Source organism: Fundulus heteroclitus, chromosome 14 (assembly GCF_011125445.2).
Source record: "Fundulus heteroclitus isolate FHET01 chromosome 14, MU-UCD_Fhet_4.1, whole genome shotgun sequence".
In the NCBI taxonomy this organism is placed as follows: Eukaryota; Metazoa; Chordata; class Actinopteri; order Cyprinodontiformes; family Fundulidae; genus Fundulus; species Fundulus heteroclitus.
The window spans coordinates 18,278,905-18,293,013 of NC_046374.1; the positions used below are offsets into that span (position 1 = coordinate 18,278,905).

The 14,109-nt window shown below is 39.1% G+C and overlaps 1 protein-coding gene across 1 annotated transcript in view; it reads right to left on the bottom strand.

The window, feature by feature from the left end:
- LOC105936250 (zeta-sarcoglycan) overlaps positions 1-14,109 on the bottom strand; it is a 59,897-nt gene that overhangs the window by 37,966 nt on the left and 7,822 nt on the right. The window contains exon 3 of the mRNA XM_021323771.2: positions 7,130-7,324. Coding sequence (XP_021179446.2) covers positions 7,130-7,324 — 195 coding nt within the window. The remainder of the gene's footprint in view (positions 1-7,129; positions 7,325-14,109) is intronic.

Consider the following 14,109-nt stretch of genomic DNA (forward strand, 5'->3'; position numbering starts at 1 on the left):
GCGCCCTCACGCAGGAATCACCACAGCGAGTCACTACAACTAGCACACAGACTTGGCAGAGTTTATGCTGGCCGTCCTTCCTGACGCCACCGGGATTCAAACCCGTGTCCTCTGCATCAAACACACAGACCTTGCTTTACCACAGAGTCAAGGTTAGCACATTTGTTCACTTTCCAACCTGTCGATCAAGTATGCAACGTTGTCAGCTTTACAACTTATGGCCACAATACGGGCATGTCTTAGAGCGGGGGTCACTAACATGGTGCCCCCGAGGACCACATGTGCCGCCCATGAGCCTGTTAAAAAAAAGCCCAATCCAACAGTGAGCTGCATCTAAAACTTTATTTTATTCCGTTACTCTTCCTGTTTACTCACACTTGCATTTATATAGATTTAAAAAATGACAATATCTATAACAATGTGCTTATTTTACATAAAGTTAAGGTGAACTGACTATTCTAGTTCAAAAGGTCAGTACAAGTAGCCCTTCGTATGACAACGGTAGCTCTCAGTTTCAAAAAGGTCGGTGACCCCTGGCTTAGTGTGATGCAAAAAGTAGGCAGACTTGAGCTTTGAAGTTAAACTTTTTTTTATGGCTCGGTGCAAAATAAAATGCACCCGTCTTCCAATTGCCAACAATGGTTCTCCTAGGGCTGGCCGATAATTCAATAATGATATATATCAATCGCTAGACGTATATCGATAATAATAATAATAAAAAAAAAAGGTAAAGAGTTCAAAGAGCACGCTTTATTCTTTTTTAAAAACTGAGTTTTGGTAAAAAGTTGGTTGAATAAAGGGTTTAGTTTGAATTCATGGTGTGTTCTGCATCTAAAAATAAGTAATTAAGCAACAGCAAAAAATAGCCAGGTCTGCACTTAAAATAAGTGTCTTGAATTTGTTGATAATGATCGATAGATCAATATTTCTATTTTATCGATATGCTTTTTTTCCCTATATCGTCCAGCCCTATGGTTCTCCCATTTTACATACATTGCAACTCTCTTAATCAGTATTTTACCATTTTACTTAATAACATTCATTTGTTTTCGCAGTGACTCTCATTCAACTTATCAACAAAGAGAACAGAAGGCTAGCTAACAGATACAGGCTGTTCAGCGGTTGATGCATCAATCTCTTCATTTCCGCTTTTTAATGATTTGCAGATGGCGCCAGATGCAGCAGGTACAATAAATAAGCCCTGAGCTTATTTATTGTTTTTCGCTGAAATCTTTTGATCATTAAATATATTTCTAAATTGTTCTGACGGGCCAGCAACAACCCAAATAATCTAGACGCACAACTAAATCAAAACAAACGAGTTCACAAATGAATTTATGTGTAATGAAGTGGAATGGTAAAGGCTAATATTAATAGGGCACATATAGGGCACAGAAAGCCAAGAAACCAGCTGAAAACATCTGCATTTAGAAACCATTTGTGGTGCCGATGGTCAAATCGATATCAGCTGGTTTAATTTGAAATGATGGCCTGGAAAAAGATTTATTTTTCAATTTAACATTCATTCCTTGTTATTCCAATTTTTTTACCCATAACTTTATTTGTGGACAAATTTGCCGTGATCTCCTTGCATGAGTGGATTACTTTGGGTTGTTTCGACATCTGATGGGAATTTAATGCCAAAATAAATATGTTTTTGGTTTCCACTGAGAAAGCACTTATTTTATTTGTGTATAAAGTCTCTCTTAGAACTGAGTACACCCCTAACATCTTTGTAACATTTTATACCCTTTCATGGGACAACCCGTTGATTCAATGTAGTCAGTGTACAGCTTGTAAAACGGTGTAAACTTGCTGTTCCCTCACCACAACACAAAGCCATTGTCTAAACCTCTGGAAGTAAAGGTGAGTTAAAACAGCCAAATTGTGCTTGAAGTATGAATATTTTGTTCCGCCACCATTATTGTCCGGCATTGCCTCAACTCTCTTGAGCATGGAGGTCAGCGGAGCTTCAAAGGTTGCTACTAGGGCTGGGCGATATGGATTAAAAAATAAATCTTCGATTTTATCATACCAAATCCGATTAATCGATTTTTTTCCTCCTTTTTGCTTCATAAAAAGAAATTAAAGAAATTATTTTAAAACCTTGCTTTTATGTCAAGCATTTCGTCAGGGAGTTGACCTGAATTCAAAGTGCAACTAAAAACAAGCTGTGAAACATGCTTGTAAAACAAGATGGCAGCCGTGCCATTATAAACAATGAAAATATAACAAAACTAGTGGTGCTAGTGGTATTACACATTGAGCTAAGAACAGGCTTCACTGCACTTGTGAACTTCAAACTAAGTTAAAAAAAAAAGTAAATAAGTAAATGAAGTACCTCGTATTATGCTAAAAAAAAAGTTTCTACTTAACAATATTTCGACAATACATTTGCCTAAACATATATTCAGCATAACATGCTGTTCTCTTCATGGAAACCCAATGAGTGTATTGGCAGAATAAAATCCAGATTTTCCAAAAATGAAACCTTAAAGAATTGTAAATTCGAATTAATCGATTAAATCGATTTATCGCCCAGCCCTAGTTGCTACTGAACACCTCTTCCATTCCATGACGACACCATGGCATTGCTGAATGTTAGAGACTCATTTATTTCAGCTTCAACGTCATGCCGTTATTGTACAAATACACACTAAACAAAACCATCCAAAAAAGTTGTCATTTCTCAACTGCTGTTAAGCTTTTTCTGACGGATGAGGCAGACTTTTCCCCTCCTTTCACCTGAGTAGTTTACACATAAAAGAACAGCATAGAACTAATGTAACAGAAAAAAAACAAACACCCAGTCAAAGGAATATAAAAACATAGCAGAAGATAAATGTTATTTTCATCACATCGGTTCAGGAAATCATTTTTGGTTGCGGATAAATTCAGCTCAAATTGGACAAGGTTACGTCTAGCCACAGCGCGGCGGGCAAATTGTTGTGCGAGGACAGCTTTTGTGAGGGTGTGCATGATGAGATCGGCCCGCAGGGATTTGCTTAAAGGGTATATGGAGCTGTCAGCAGAAATGGATAGAGATAGAGGAATGTAGAGGCAGAGCAACAGCGGGGAGAGCTTTATCATATATGAGAGCAGGGAGTGGGGACAGACAGCAGAACAAGAATCAAAGGAGTGTAGGAGGAGGGCTTGGGCAGAGTGCGGGTCTTTGTGTGTCAGCAGACAGATGCTAAAGTCACCGGAGAGCTTAAGGGGAGGTGAAGCAGTGGATGTGACTACTCCATAGGGAGCATGGGAGTGAAAATAGGACGTTGCACAGAGAGGTGTTGTTCAAGAGGTAGACAAAAAAAAAAAAATTGGCAGATTGAACATAAAAATCTTTGCACAATAAAAAGTACGTGGTCGTCCTCGACGGATATGCAGGAGCCTGGATGTTCCTGATTTCCCAAAGCCTTTAATCACGTCTCTCTCTCTCTCTGGTTTTGTTGTTGCCTTTCTCTTGATTTGTACAGTGTCCTTGAGCGCTTATAATGATGCTTTTAAATCAAATCTATTATCATTATTAAGACTGCTCACAGATTTATATAGATTTAATTAAAAAAACACTGATGGGAAAGATCCATCAGATATCCAGGTATATGATGAATGCCGTTCTGGTCAGAAGTTTACAGACATTCATTATCGGGGCTGAAATATTAATTTTTGGCTTTTAATGAAATATTTGGATGTTTTGTGGGTGTTTTTTTTAATTAAGACACTGCCATTAATTAATAATTGCATCTATTTTCTGTAATCCAAACATATCAAAATTATTAAAAATAATTGTGCATTCACAAACTCTTGTAAATCAAACCTGAATCTTTCAATTAATTATTAAAGACTTTAAAACAAAAACTTTAAAATCAAATAATGCCAAAAACAACCAAAGAATATAAATTTTTTTCATTAGGGGAAAAACAGTAAAAACAGTTTTACAAAGAATTAAACTACCCCCCCCCCCCCCCCCCCAACAATATAAAACTTACTGCCAGTTAGCTCGGACACATTGGAGGGTTTTCTAGCATAAACAGCAAATTTAAGGTCACAGCATCTGGAGCTCGTCGAGACTTTTTTCTCGTCAGTCCATCAAGATGTTTTGGCCCTTGATTATTGTTTTGGACCATGAAACCAACTCATGGATGCCATTATTTGCCATCCTTTGCTGTAAATAATTTTCTTTAGTTTCTTTGACCTCCTGGATGAGTCATCTATGCACTTTTGGAGCTTTTTTTGGTAAGATGGGCCACTTGTGGGAAGGTTTACCCTCGTTTGAATCCGTTTGTGGATATTTGGCTCTCTGGGGTTTGCTTGCAGTCCCAAAGCTTTAGGACAGATATTTCAGGTCACCGTCTCCAGAAGTCATTTCACTTGGTCATGTGGGCAGATGCAAATTAAAGTTGAGCTCAAATATGTTTGTTTCTTGATCAGAACCCTCTCAGTCCATGGTGGTGTAAAACCGGCTTAGTTAGAGAGAGAGATATTTTATGCCAGTAGGTTCCAGTTCATGAGAGGCTTGAACTTTGGTTGTTCCTGAACATCCTAAACAATTTAATGGATAGCTTTTTGGGTAAAATGGTTGAGACTTGGACACTTTGAAAGCTCCAACAGAACAATGCTAAATGCTAGCCAGGATCATGTTGATGGCTTCAAAAAGCATGCGCTTCCTATCCAAATTGACAACATTTAACAAAACGAGAGATGCACCAATCAATCAATTTGAGCCTGCATGTATAATTTGGATGGAAAGTCCAAATCCAGAATAAATTGAAACATGAAATACCCAATTCCTACCTACGATCCACAACTAAAGAAATAAAACTATTCAAATAAATCATTAGTTGCCCAAATGTTTAGTTTATGATTACATTGTGACTGAAAATTGATGAGTCCATTCATCCTGCCTTAATGCACTTTGAGATAAGAACCTAATGATGCTGAATCTGTACACAAAATATGTTTAAGTGCTTAATGAAATTCAAAGTTCAAAAGGTCTCATTTCTCATTTCGATGCGCAGTGAAAACAAATCAACACCACCAGAAACCAGAACAAACACTATCCTAAAAGAAGGAATTTAAGTTTCTCAGCAAAAATGTATTTTACTCATGGCACAGATTGATGGAAGCAGCAGAGGTAGTAGCATTATTCAGGAAAACTCTTTCCACAGGAAAGGAAACTGCTGCCGTTGGGACATTGTTGACAAAATGGTTAATAGTGTGCACTGTCCCTGAAAATGCCACCGGAGCCCAGAGGACCTGCTGGTTTTGGTTTTGTCTCGGATTAACAGACTCTGTGTCAGAGGATTCAGCTGCCAAGTATTTTGAAACCCGTCATAAAACAAGGATTGGCCAAAGCCCAAGGCGTAGTAGGCAATGTTAAGGAGACATTTAAAGGGCCTTTTAATTATGCATTTTCCCCACTACATCTTTATGTTAAGGTTAAAGTAAGGAAAGAAATGGATATTACTGTCTGTGCCAAGCATATAATAATAATAATAATAATAAAATTTCACTTAGTGTGTGTTTGGTTTTAATAATTACCACGATGAAATATCCTAGAGTTAGTAATAATGTTTTTAAATTAAATTACCAATACAACTATAGGCAACAACAATAATATTAAAAACTCCAACTTTTCAACACAGCGAGTCACAAGCTGAATTAAACAGGCATGCTTTAAATTGTCAGCAGTTACAGCATCTTCTTTCTGCACAAAATGCTAAGAGCTATGTGGGTCTTTTTTTTTTTTTTTTTTAACACCCACATTTGCCTGTGACATCATTTAATAACAGCCAGTTGTCAAGTTTGTTAACGTACTATTACTACTAATAATAATTTGCTCTTGCAGACATGCCTTCATTCTTAGACAATTACCTTCAGAGTGTAATTGCACTTTTTGAACATTTTTAAATAGTAAACCATGGTGACATTGATGACTATGTTGAATTTGTTACCAGAAACGAAAAGCCTAGCTGCAACGATGTTTCTTGGCAATAAATCTTATACAATTAAAAATCCAGTTTATTTCCTGTTAAATGGTGCCATAGATGTAAAGAAAATACATATTATTGGTCAAGCAGCATAGTATGAGGTTTCCACCTATGATCAGCTTCTCTCTGCTAGTGTCATGTACTGTAGCTCTTGGCGGACACAGTGTGATGGTGTGGGGGGGCATCTCTCTCGCTGGAAAGACTAGGCTCATCATCATTGGAGGCAATCACATTATAGAGATGACCCCGTGATATTCTGCAGCCAGTGGTAATCCCGTATTTCCACTCCAGGAAACAGAAATGTATTCATTGAAGATGTCAATACTGCCCCCTACAAAGCGGGGCTGTTTGAGCACCAGAGGCAATTATTTTTTTTATGTCCATTGCAAAATTTGCTAAATCCCACTCTGCCAGTGCCAACCAAAAAATGTTTTCACCTCCAAATGTCACACTGTTTAAAATAAACTGGCTTTTTACCATATTTATTTCTAAGAAACATTTTAGCGATATGTTTATAAAAGACAAATTTATTTGCCATTGTGAAAAGTTTACTTGCAATACCACTAAAATAAATAAACAGATATACGTTGCTGAAGAACATGAGTAGGAACTTGTCTGTTTAGTGGCACACAATGGAAGACCAGGGTGAAACGGCAAGGCTCTCATACCAACACATACATGGTAAACTGTCCTTTTTGGATAATAGCTAGCCACATGATGGCTTAAACTGTTGTATACTGATTAAAGTTTTTATTAATTTTTTTAGCAAACAAAAGAAATATCCTAAAAAAAGGTGTGTTTGAAAAAGAGTGATATGTACAATTTTCTGAGGCTGGTACAAAAATGTGAATTTCTATCCCCCTTCCAAACATTAACATTAATTGATAATCTGATAAAAGCATGAAGGTAGTTAAACTAGCATTCATATTAACCACCATGAGATTTTTTAGAATAAATTTGCATAGGAGTCTGCTGTGGTTTTATGAAATCTGCTAAACAGCAAAGCAAAATGTTCACCACTCAAAAACTCTCCACAGCACTTGGACTTTAAACTAATCTGAACATTTACCAACAATTAAACCAAACCATCAACCCCCAAAAAAAACTCTGCTGTACTTTGGAGGACATGCTGAACTCACCGTTGAAAAATTCATGACTTTAATGATCCAGACGGTGAGGGCCAGGTTCACTATCATGGTGACCAGGAGCAGCAGCAGGAAGAAATACAGGCATCTCTTTCTCCAGCCGTACAGCCCTACTGGATATACGGCTTCACAGCCCGGTCGCTGGAGGTGCAGGGACTGCGAGGCCAGAATAAACTGCTCCTGGGTAATCTGGAAAAGAGCCAGACAGAGCAGCGTTTTTGTTAGAGGTGGATGTCGAGTACATGGTCACTCCTCAAAAAAGGCAATCGCGTGTTATAAGTGGGTATTACCTCACAAGCATCACCAAAATGACTCTACGCTAAGAAATTAATAGTATTTCTAACTGGGGACACATCACCAAAAAAAACAACAAAACACAAAACAAAACATTTACAAAAGTGTGGGATGATTGGTAGCTGGTTGCTGCTGTAGCCTGAAATCTCATTAAATGGATTTCGAGGTGTAACAAGCCCTAGAACGAGGAATATGTTTTCATGGAAAACTTCCTGATAATCAAAGTAGATTGGCACCTTAAAAAGGAAACAAAAATCAATTGCTATAAAGGAGAACTTAAAAAAAAAAAAAAAAAAACAGTTGCATAATCTGTCAAAATTATTGATTATATGCAAGTTGTGTGGAGGAAAACCATTTTCAAATCAATTTTAATTTTGCAATTAAAATTGGACTCCAAAAGAGCTTAATTAAATTAATTAATGCAAGATACTCTTCTCAAAAAGGTCGTTGACCTTTTCTGCTAGAGCTCTTGCCACCATAAGAGGTCATTTGTACGGATTTAATAACCTGTCACGGCTTTGTTTTCTGTGTGCTAATTGCTTCTTGACATTAGAACATCTCAGTGTTTAAATAACAAACAAGTCACTCTGAATGACAGCTTCCTGCAGCTCACTCGTTTGTTTACTTCTGCACTCGCGTTGAAGTGTTTAGAAAGATGCTGCCAATCAATGTCTCATGGGAAAATCTTTCAGTAGTAGCACAGTAAGCTGGCTTTGTGAAGCTGATGGTTACCCCTGGGAGTCACTACAGGGGGGGGTATAACTCTCCAAGACAGGCATCGCGTAAGAAGTTCCCCCAACAAGTAATTGGCCAATTCCTGACAGCAATTTTAAAAAGTTACCATTTCTAAACGTTTTAGATTGTTCATAAAACTGTTCCTACTGTTTAAAATGAGACAACTCACAAGGCGCCAGAGTTCTCCTCGGCTGGTTAAAGCACGGAGCAGCGCTGCCCCTCCCCCACCTGTTGCTGGACACTGCTCCTCAGCTGGCTGAAGGAACTGATGGCTAGCTACTTAATTATGTTGCCAACAGGAGCTTTTTATACTCGTCACCAGACAAAAATAAATAAATAAAAGATGCACTGGGGAGAGTATCTGGTTCATATAAAGCCTTGACCTGCCGATACTAATTTTAAACAATTCAGATTTCCTTTTGAAAACTACAACAAACAGATAAGCAGTAATCCAAGCACTTTTTCCAGCCTTGCTTGCTGCAAGCAGTAATTTCTGTTAAAGGGTAAGGCAAGGTGACATTACACCAGGAAGGAAGGAGCAGTCGCTTTAAAACAGGGTGTGACTAGAGACTAAACGATTAAGGAACCAACCATTTAAACAATTTTTAGCATCTTATATTAGCATAGTTGGAATAAACAGAAACATCAGTCATTGTGTGTTTTCTCTAGACAATTGTTCCTAACCTTAAAGCAGAGATTTCAAAAACATTGCCAACATTTTCAAATCTAGATCCTCCAGAGACAGAGTTTAGCATCACAAAGGGATAAAACCAAAACTTGGCTTTACTCTGCTCCCCCCCCCCCTGTTATCTGCTCAAAACATTAACCCCACAAATATGTAATCATGTCATTAGCAATGAGATCGTGTTACATATTTGTTCGTTTCTTTGTGAAAATACTGTGATCCTGCTGTCTAAGAATCTCATCCCGGCATTCGCCTATTCTAAATCTAAGCAAATTTATGCCGTTTTCCCTTAAATATACATTATAGGGAAATCTCAGACCGAACAACGAGAGACTGTAAATGGCTGCAACCCACAGAAAATAAGCTACAGCGGGGCCAGGATTTGAGATCACAGCCACCGATGTCCATCATCAGAGTGAGTCTGCTCAGGCAGGGATGAGCGTTTGCTGTTCTCCAGCAGATCGTGACTGCAGGCTGACTGTGTGAAAATCCCAATCACAGGGTGCAAGCATGGTTGAGCTCTGAACTCTCCACACATCTGCTGTAAGGAGGAAAATTGGCCCTTTTTTTTTTTTTTTTTTGCTCGTTCTCATAAAAGCCAAGAGAAAAGGATCAGCGTTTTAAAGATCAGGGCAAAATGTCCGGCAGCAACAGAATGTTGCTCGCACCCCCACAGGAGCTGCCATTAATTTACCATGCTAGTGTAAAACCCTTTTGATTGCTGACACGCGCATTCATAATTGACACACCTGTGCACAGTCCTTTTCCCCCCAGGGTACCCTGGACATGCAATTCATGCATAATTTCAAATTCATGCCCCACATGCTTTATTCACACTCAGCGTGTCATTAGCATTAGACACTGATGGCTGGTACCATTAAATTGTAGGTTTTTTCCTGTCAGGCAGTCATTAGTCGCAGCTGTAACTCCGCAAGCTGTACACCCCCCCCCCCCCCCCCCCCCCCCCGCCCCCAAAAAAATACCACTTTGTTAATTCCGGCTCTTAAAGAAGTACTTTTTCTTTTATTTTCTGTAGATGTCAGTCCCTTTGAGGTCTGAGTGCAACATAACATTTGTTACAGAAGTGAGGAGAAACAGCAGCCTCCGAATGTGCCGCTGGTCATTATAAAATCAGAAACACAGGGAGGCTGATTTTGGAAAGGACTGTGCAGGCAGTGCGTGGTGTAGTGGTTAAAAGGTGGATACCAGAAATAGGCAAACAGCCCTGCGGCTGCCCATGGTTTCATGGAAGCAGATGCATTTTCAGGAGGTGTCAAATGTAAGATGCTTCTCTCTTCTGAATTATCGGGACTGTTTTTATTATAGAAGTAATGCAATGAAGGACAAAATCTACTCTATGCCATCTCTGGCACTGGGAGACTAGTTGGGATTAATGTAACAATGAAAATATGAGCTTCATATAGAAAGGTTCAGAAGCTTTACATTTTATAAACCAAGAACAAGGCTTGCCAACTAAAAGACTACATCTTCAAAGAAACCTTTGATCCAGAATCTATACGGTCTGCTGTAAAAGTAACTGATCACACTCCAGCCGAAAATAAGCCGACTGGCTAGTCCTGAGCTCCTGCAGGAAAGAAGCTGAAAAAAAATGATAGTTTCCCAATCAGAGACCGTTTCCCCAATCACTTCAACGGAGCCGGACTTTCCCTCCCACTACGTGAAGACGGCGCTGAATCGCAGCTCTGCATGCCAGTCACAAGCATCAATCCAAGAAGAGACTCGCCCCACCGGCTCGCCCAAGAGGCGACACCCCACCACTCACCCTCCCCATCGGACGTCCACCAATTTTCATCAGAACGAGAGGAAAATTTAAATATTATTTCATAGTTGTTGCTGTTTTTACTTGGTGTTTACAAAGTTTACAGTTTCGCTATAGCCATTACTCCTTGTTAGCTGAAGTGATCATCCGGACATGACATCATCACGGCTGCCGTTAAGACGGCCATATTGTTAGAGTCCAAACATTTCTTCGCAGTGCCAACTCCATTCAAAAATAAGTTCCTTGATCCTTTCAGCATGAGGTTTTCATGTTCTCCCCGTGCATGCATGGGTTCTCTCCAGGTACTCCGGCTTCCTCCCAAAACCAAGAATGCTAGGTTATTGGTCTCTGTTGCCCTTAGTGTTAGGGTGCGTGTGTGGTTGTTTCTCTATGCTGCCCTGTGATTTGTACCCCGCCTCTTGCTCAGTGATTGCTGGAGACGGGCAACAGCCTCAGATAATAATGATGGGATGAATTATTTTACAAAAAACATTTTACTCTTATTTCTCCTTTGCATTGTGAATCGGTTGTTTGGATACCGGTTGTTGTTAAGTACTTTCAAAACTAATGATTAAACTATGATTTTTAAACACATTCACACTGAACTGGGATATTACTATATTATTTATTGGTTATAGTTTTCATAATCAGTTTTTTTACGTTTTGCTTATTCTTTTCATTATTAGTAGTTGAATGTTACTCGCTTAAAGAGTTTGTTCACTAAAGTACATTAACTGGAAGTTGAAGATTTTAATTAATAAGTGACTGTATTTTGGAACTACTCACTCCATCTATTGTTTTAAAATACCACACCTCAGACACAGCAACCAAGACCTTTTGGCCATTATTTCCTGATATTCAGGTGATGCCTTGACTTATGGATTGTTGTTCATAGCTAAATCAAACCTAGTGTATTGCGCAACACAACCAATGATGTGTTAGTGAACATGTCACAGCCTAAATATACTAAGCCAAAAAGGCTCCGTATGGATTTTAGTGTTCTATACTTTTCAATAAAATGTTATTTATATATCACCTTAAGACACTTTACAAAGACAGTTCAGTCAAATCATACAAGCAGATTGGTTAAAATGTTTTCTAAGGAAACCCAGCAGATTGCGTAGAGTCATCGTCTTACAGCGTTCACTCCTCCTGGATGAACATGTAGCCACAGTGGACAGTTGCTAGCATTGAGTCATTGACTTTGCAGCAATCCCTCATACCCAGCATGCATGTAGCAATGGTGGGAGGGAAATTCCCCTTTAACGAGAAGAAACTAAAAGAAAAATTTAGTGTTTTTCCCCCCAGATAGATTTGATAATATTTCCCTTTACATTATCCTTTCCACACATAATCTACACATCTTTGTTATAACTACCGATCAACTGTTAAGGACCAGACGAGGAATATGAGATTGAAATTCAACCCCAGATGATACAACCCTGATCTACCTCAGGGGGCAGTCATAAACCTGTAACCACTATGAACTGTAAGGGGTGATACAGGTTGTGGAACGGGTGGCGTGTTGCAAAGCAAAGACAGCTGCTGCCACAGCATGGGTCTGCAGGTGCGCACAGAAGGAGAAATCGTATTATCCTCAATGTGCAATTTGAGAAATATGCTGATCAGCTGAATCTGATGCAGATGTTAACATCTTCAGGATGGAGCACAACACCATGACTCGTACTTAAAAACACTGAAAACAGCCTACCTGCATTAGAATAGCGACAGAGCACAGATTTATGTGTTGGGTTTCTCTTTGGGTGCATTTATTGCAGAATTTCATGTGCCAGGAGGTTTTCACCAACTTGTGCACTCACTCAGTGTGCCATCTGTGTTTTTAAGATGATGTAATGATAAATTCTGCTTTAGACCGACTCTATTGCAGTAGTTCTAGAGGTCAAACTCGGCACAATTTAGGTTGTTGCTTTTAAATAGGTTTGATCTACTGCTGTTGTCTTAGTAGTTAAGCTGCTGTGCTGAAGTGACAAAAAGGTAGTTATAGAGAAAAAGAATAGCACTCCTTCCTTCAGAGCTTAAAAATTATTTAAACCCCTGCTTATCTTATGCTTGTACATGATACATACTTCTTAAGTCTATTATCCTGGCACAGATGCTAATAGCTGGAAACAAATGTGAATTTCCACACTAGTCTTATGGTAGTGGACCTTGCACTAAGCCTCATATGCACCTAATTCCAAGATCATATGATACATTGCAGTAATTCAGTTGAACTCTGGTCTAACAACATTTTTACATGTAGAAAATTGGTCTCTTGTAAATACAGCTAAAATATGTGGGAATGTCAGTTTATATCATAAAACAGGATGATATCCTGAAAAGAGTCCCCTCATCTTTCAAAGATTGGGAGTTGACTAAAAGAAATGCACTGATTACCTACATACTATATCTACCATCATTTGTTGACATTGTAACCTCCAGTACTACACATGCTTTAATTTATCAATTTAACATATTTGGACATTTAAAAAAAAGTATAATTTAAGCAGTAATTTTCTATGCGGAAAGCTCAGGATGTCATGCACTAATAAATTATAACTGATAAAAAAGGAGCTAAGCGACATTACACGTTATTGTTTAAACCTATATTCATGCTTCACGTACACTCAATAGATCTGAGAAATCAACGTTGCTGGTTACGGTCCTGAACCAGTGCGGGGTTGCCACAAACCCCCACTCACACTGCTCCTAGGAAAACGGCGGCCAGCTGCGGCTCCGGAAACGGCGCTCACGAGAACAGACGTTCATGCGGTGTTTCTGTTGCTGTCCCTCATAAACGATTAAAAACAGCTATGGTTTTTGTTTCCTAGTGAAAACTCGTTATCCTTGACCATTCAGATCCCATTACATCCTTTAATAGCCCCTCTGTTTCCTCGTGTTTCTGTGTTGCCGTTTTGTTTAAATTAGTCTAGTTAGCGTTAGTTGCTGCGGTGATTTAGTTCTAAAATCCTCTCCCGTCTAGCACCCGACGTTTTCCATTTATCCCTTGAAATTCAGGCACTTGATCCGGTAACCCCTGCGGCGTCTGGTCAAACGTCCTTCTTGCTGCACCGCATGGCCTCGATAAACAGACCCGCATGTGGCTAATGTGAGCGTACACACTGATTTTAACGATTTGGGTTCTTTGCGGCGCCGCAACCGTATCTACACCATATTAACTGTGAGCACGGCGTTAGATTATAGCGTGCACACCGGCTTTTGTTGGGTAACTTAAATTCAGATTGCTGAGCTATATTACGGTCATAGATTTCTACTTTCTTGGTAACCCCTGGAAAATAATCCATCTTCAACAAACACCAGCTGCAGCCACAAGTCAGGCTTCTTCTGATTAAAAGGTGCAGCCAAAATGGCTAACATCTAGGCATGTCCAGACATGACAGAGCTTTGAAAAGACATTTCCGTAGGTCTGTAATTATAACAAACTGTTTGCTAAAATTCAAACCAGCTAGTTAAAAATAT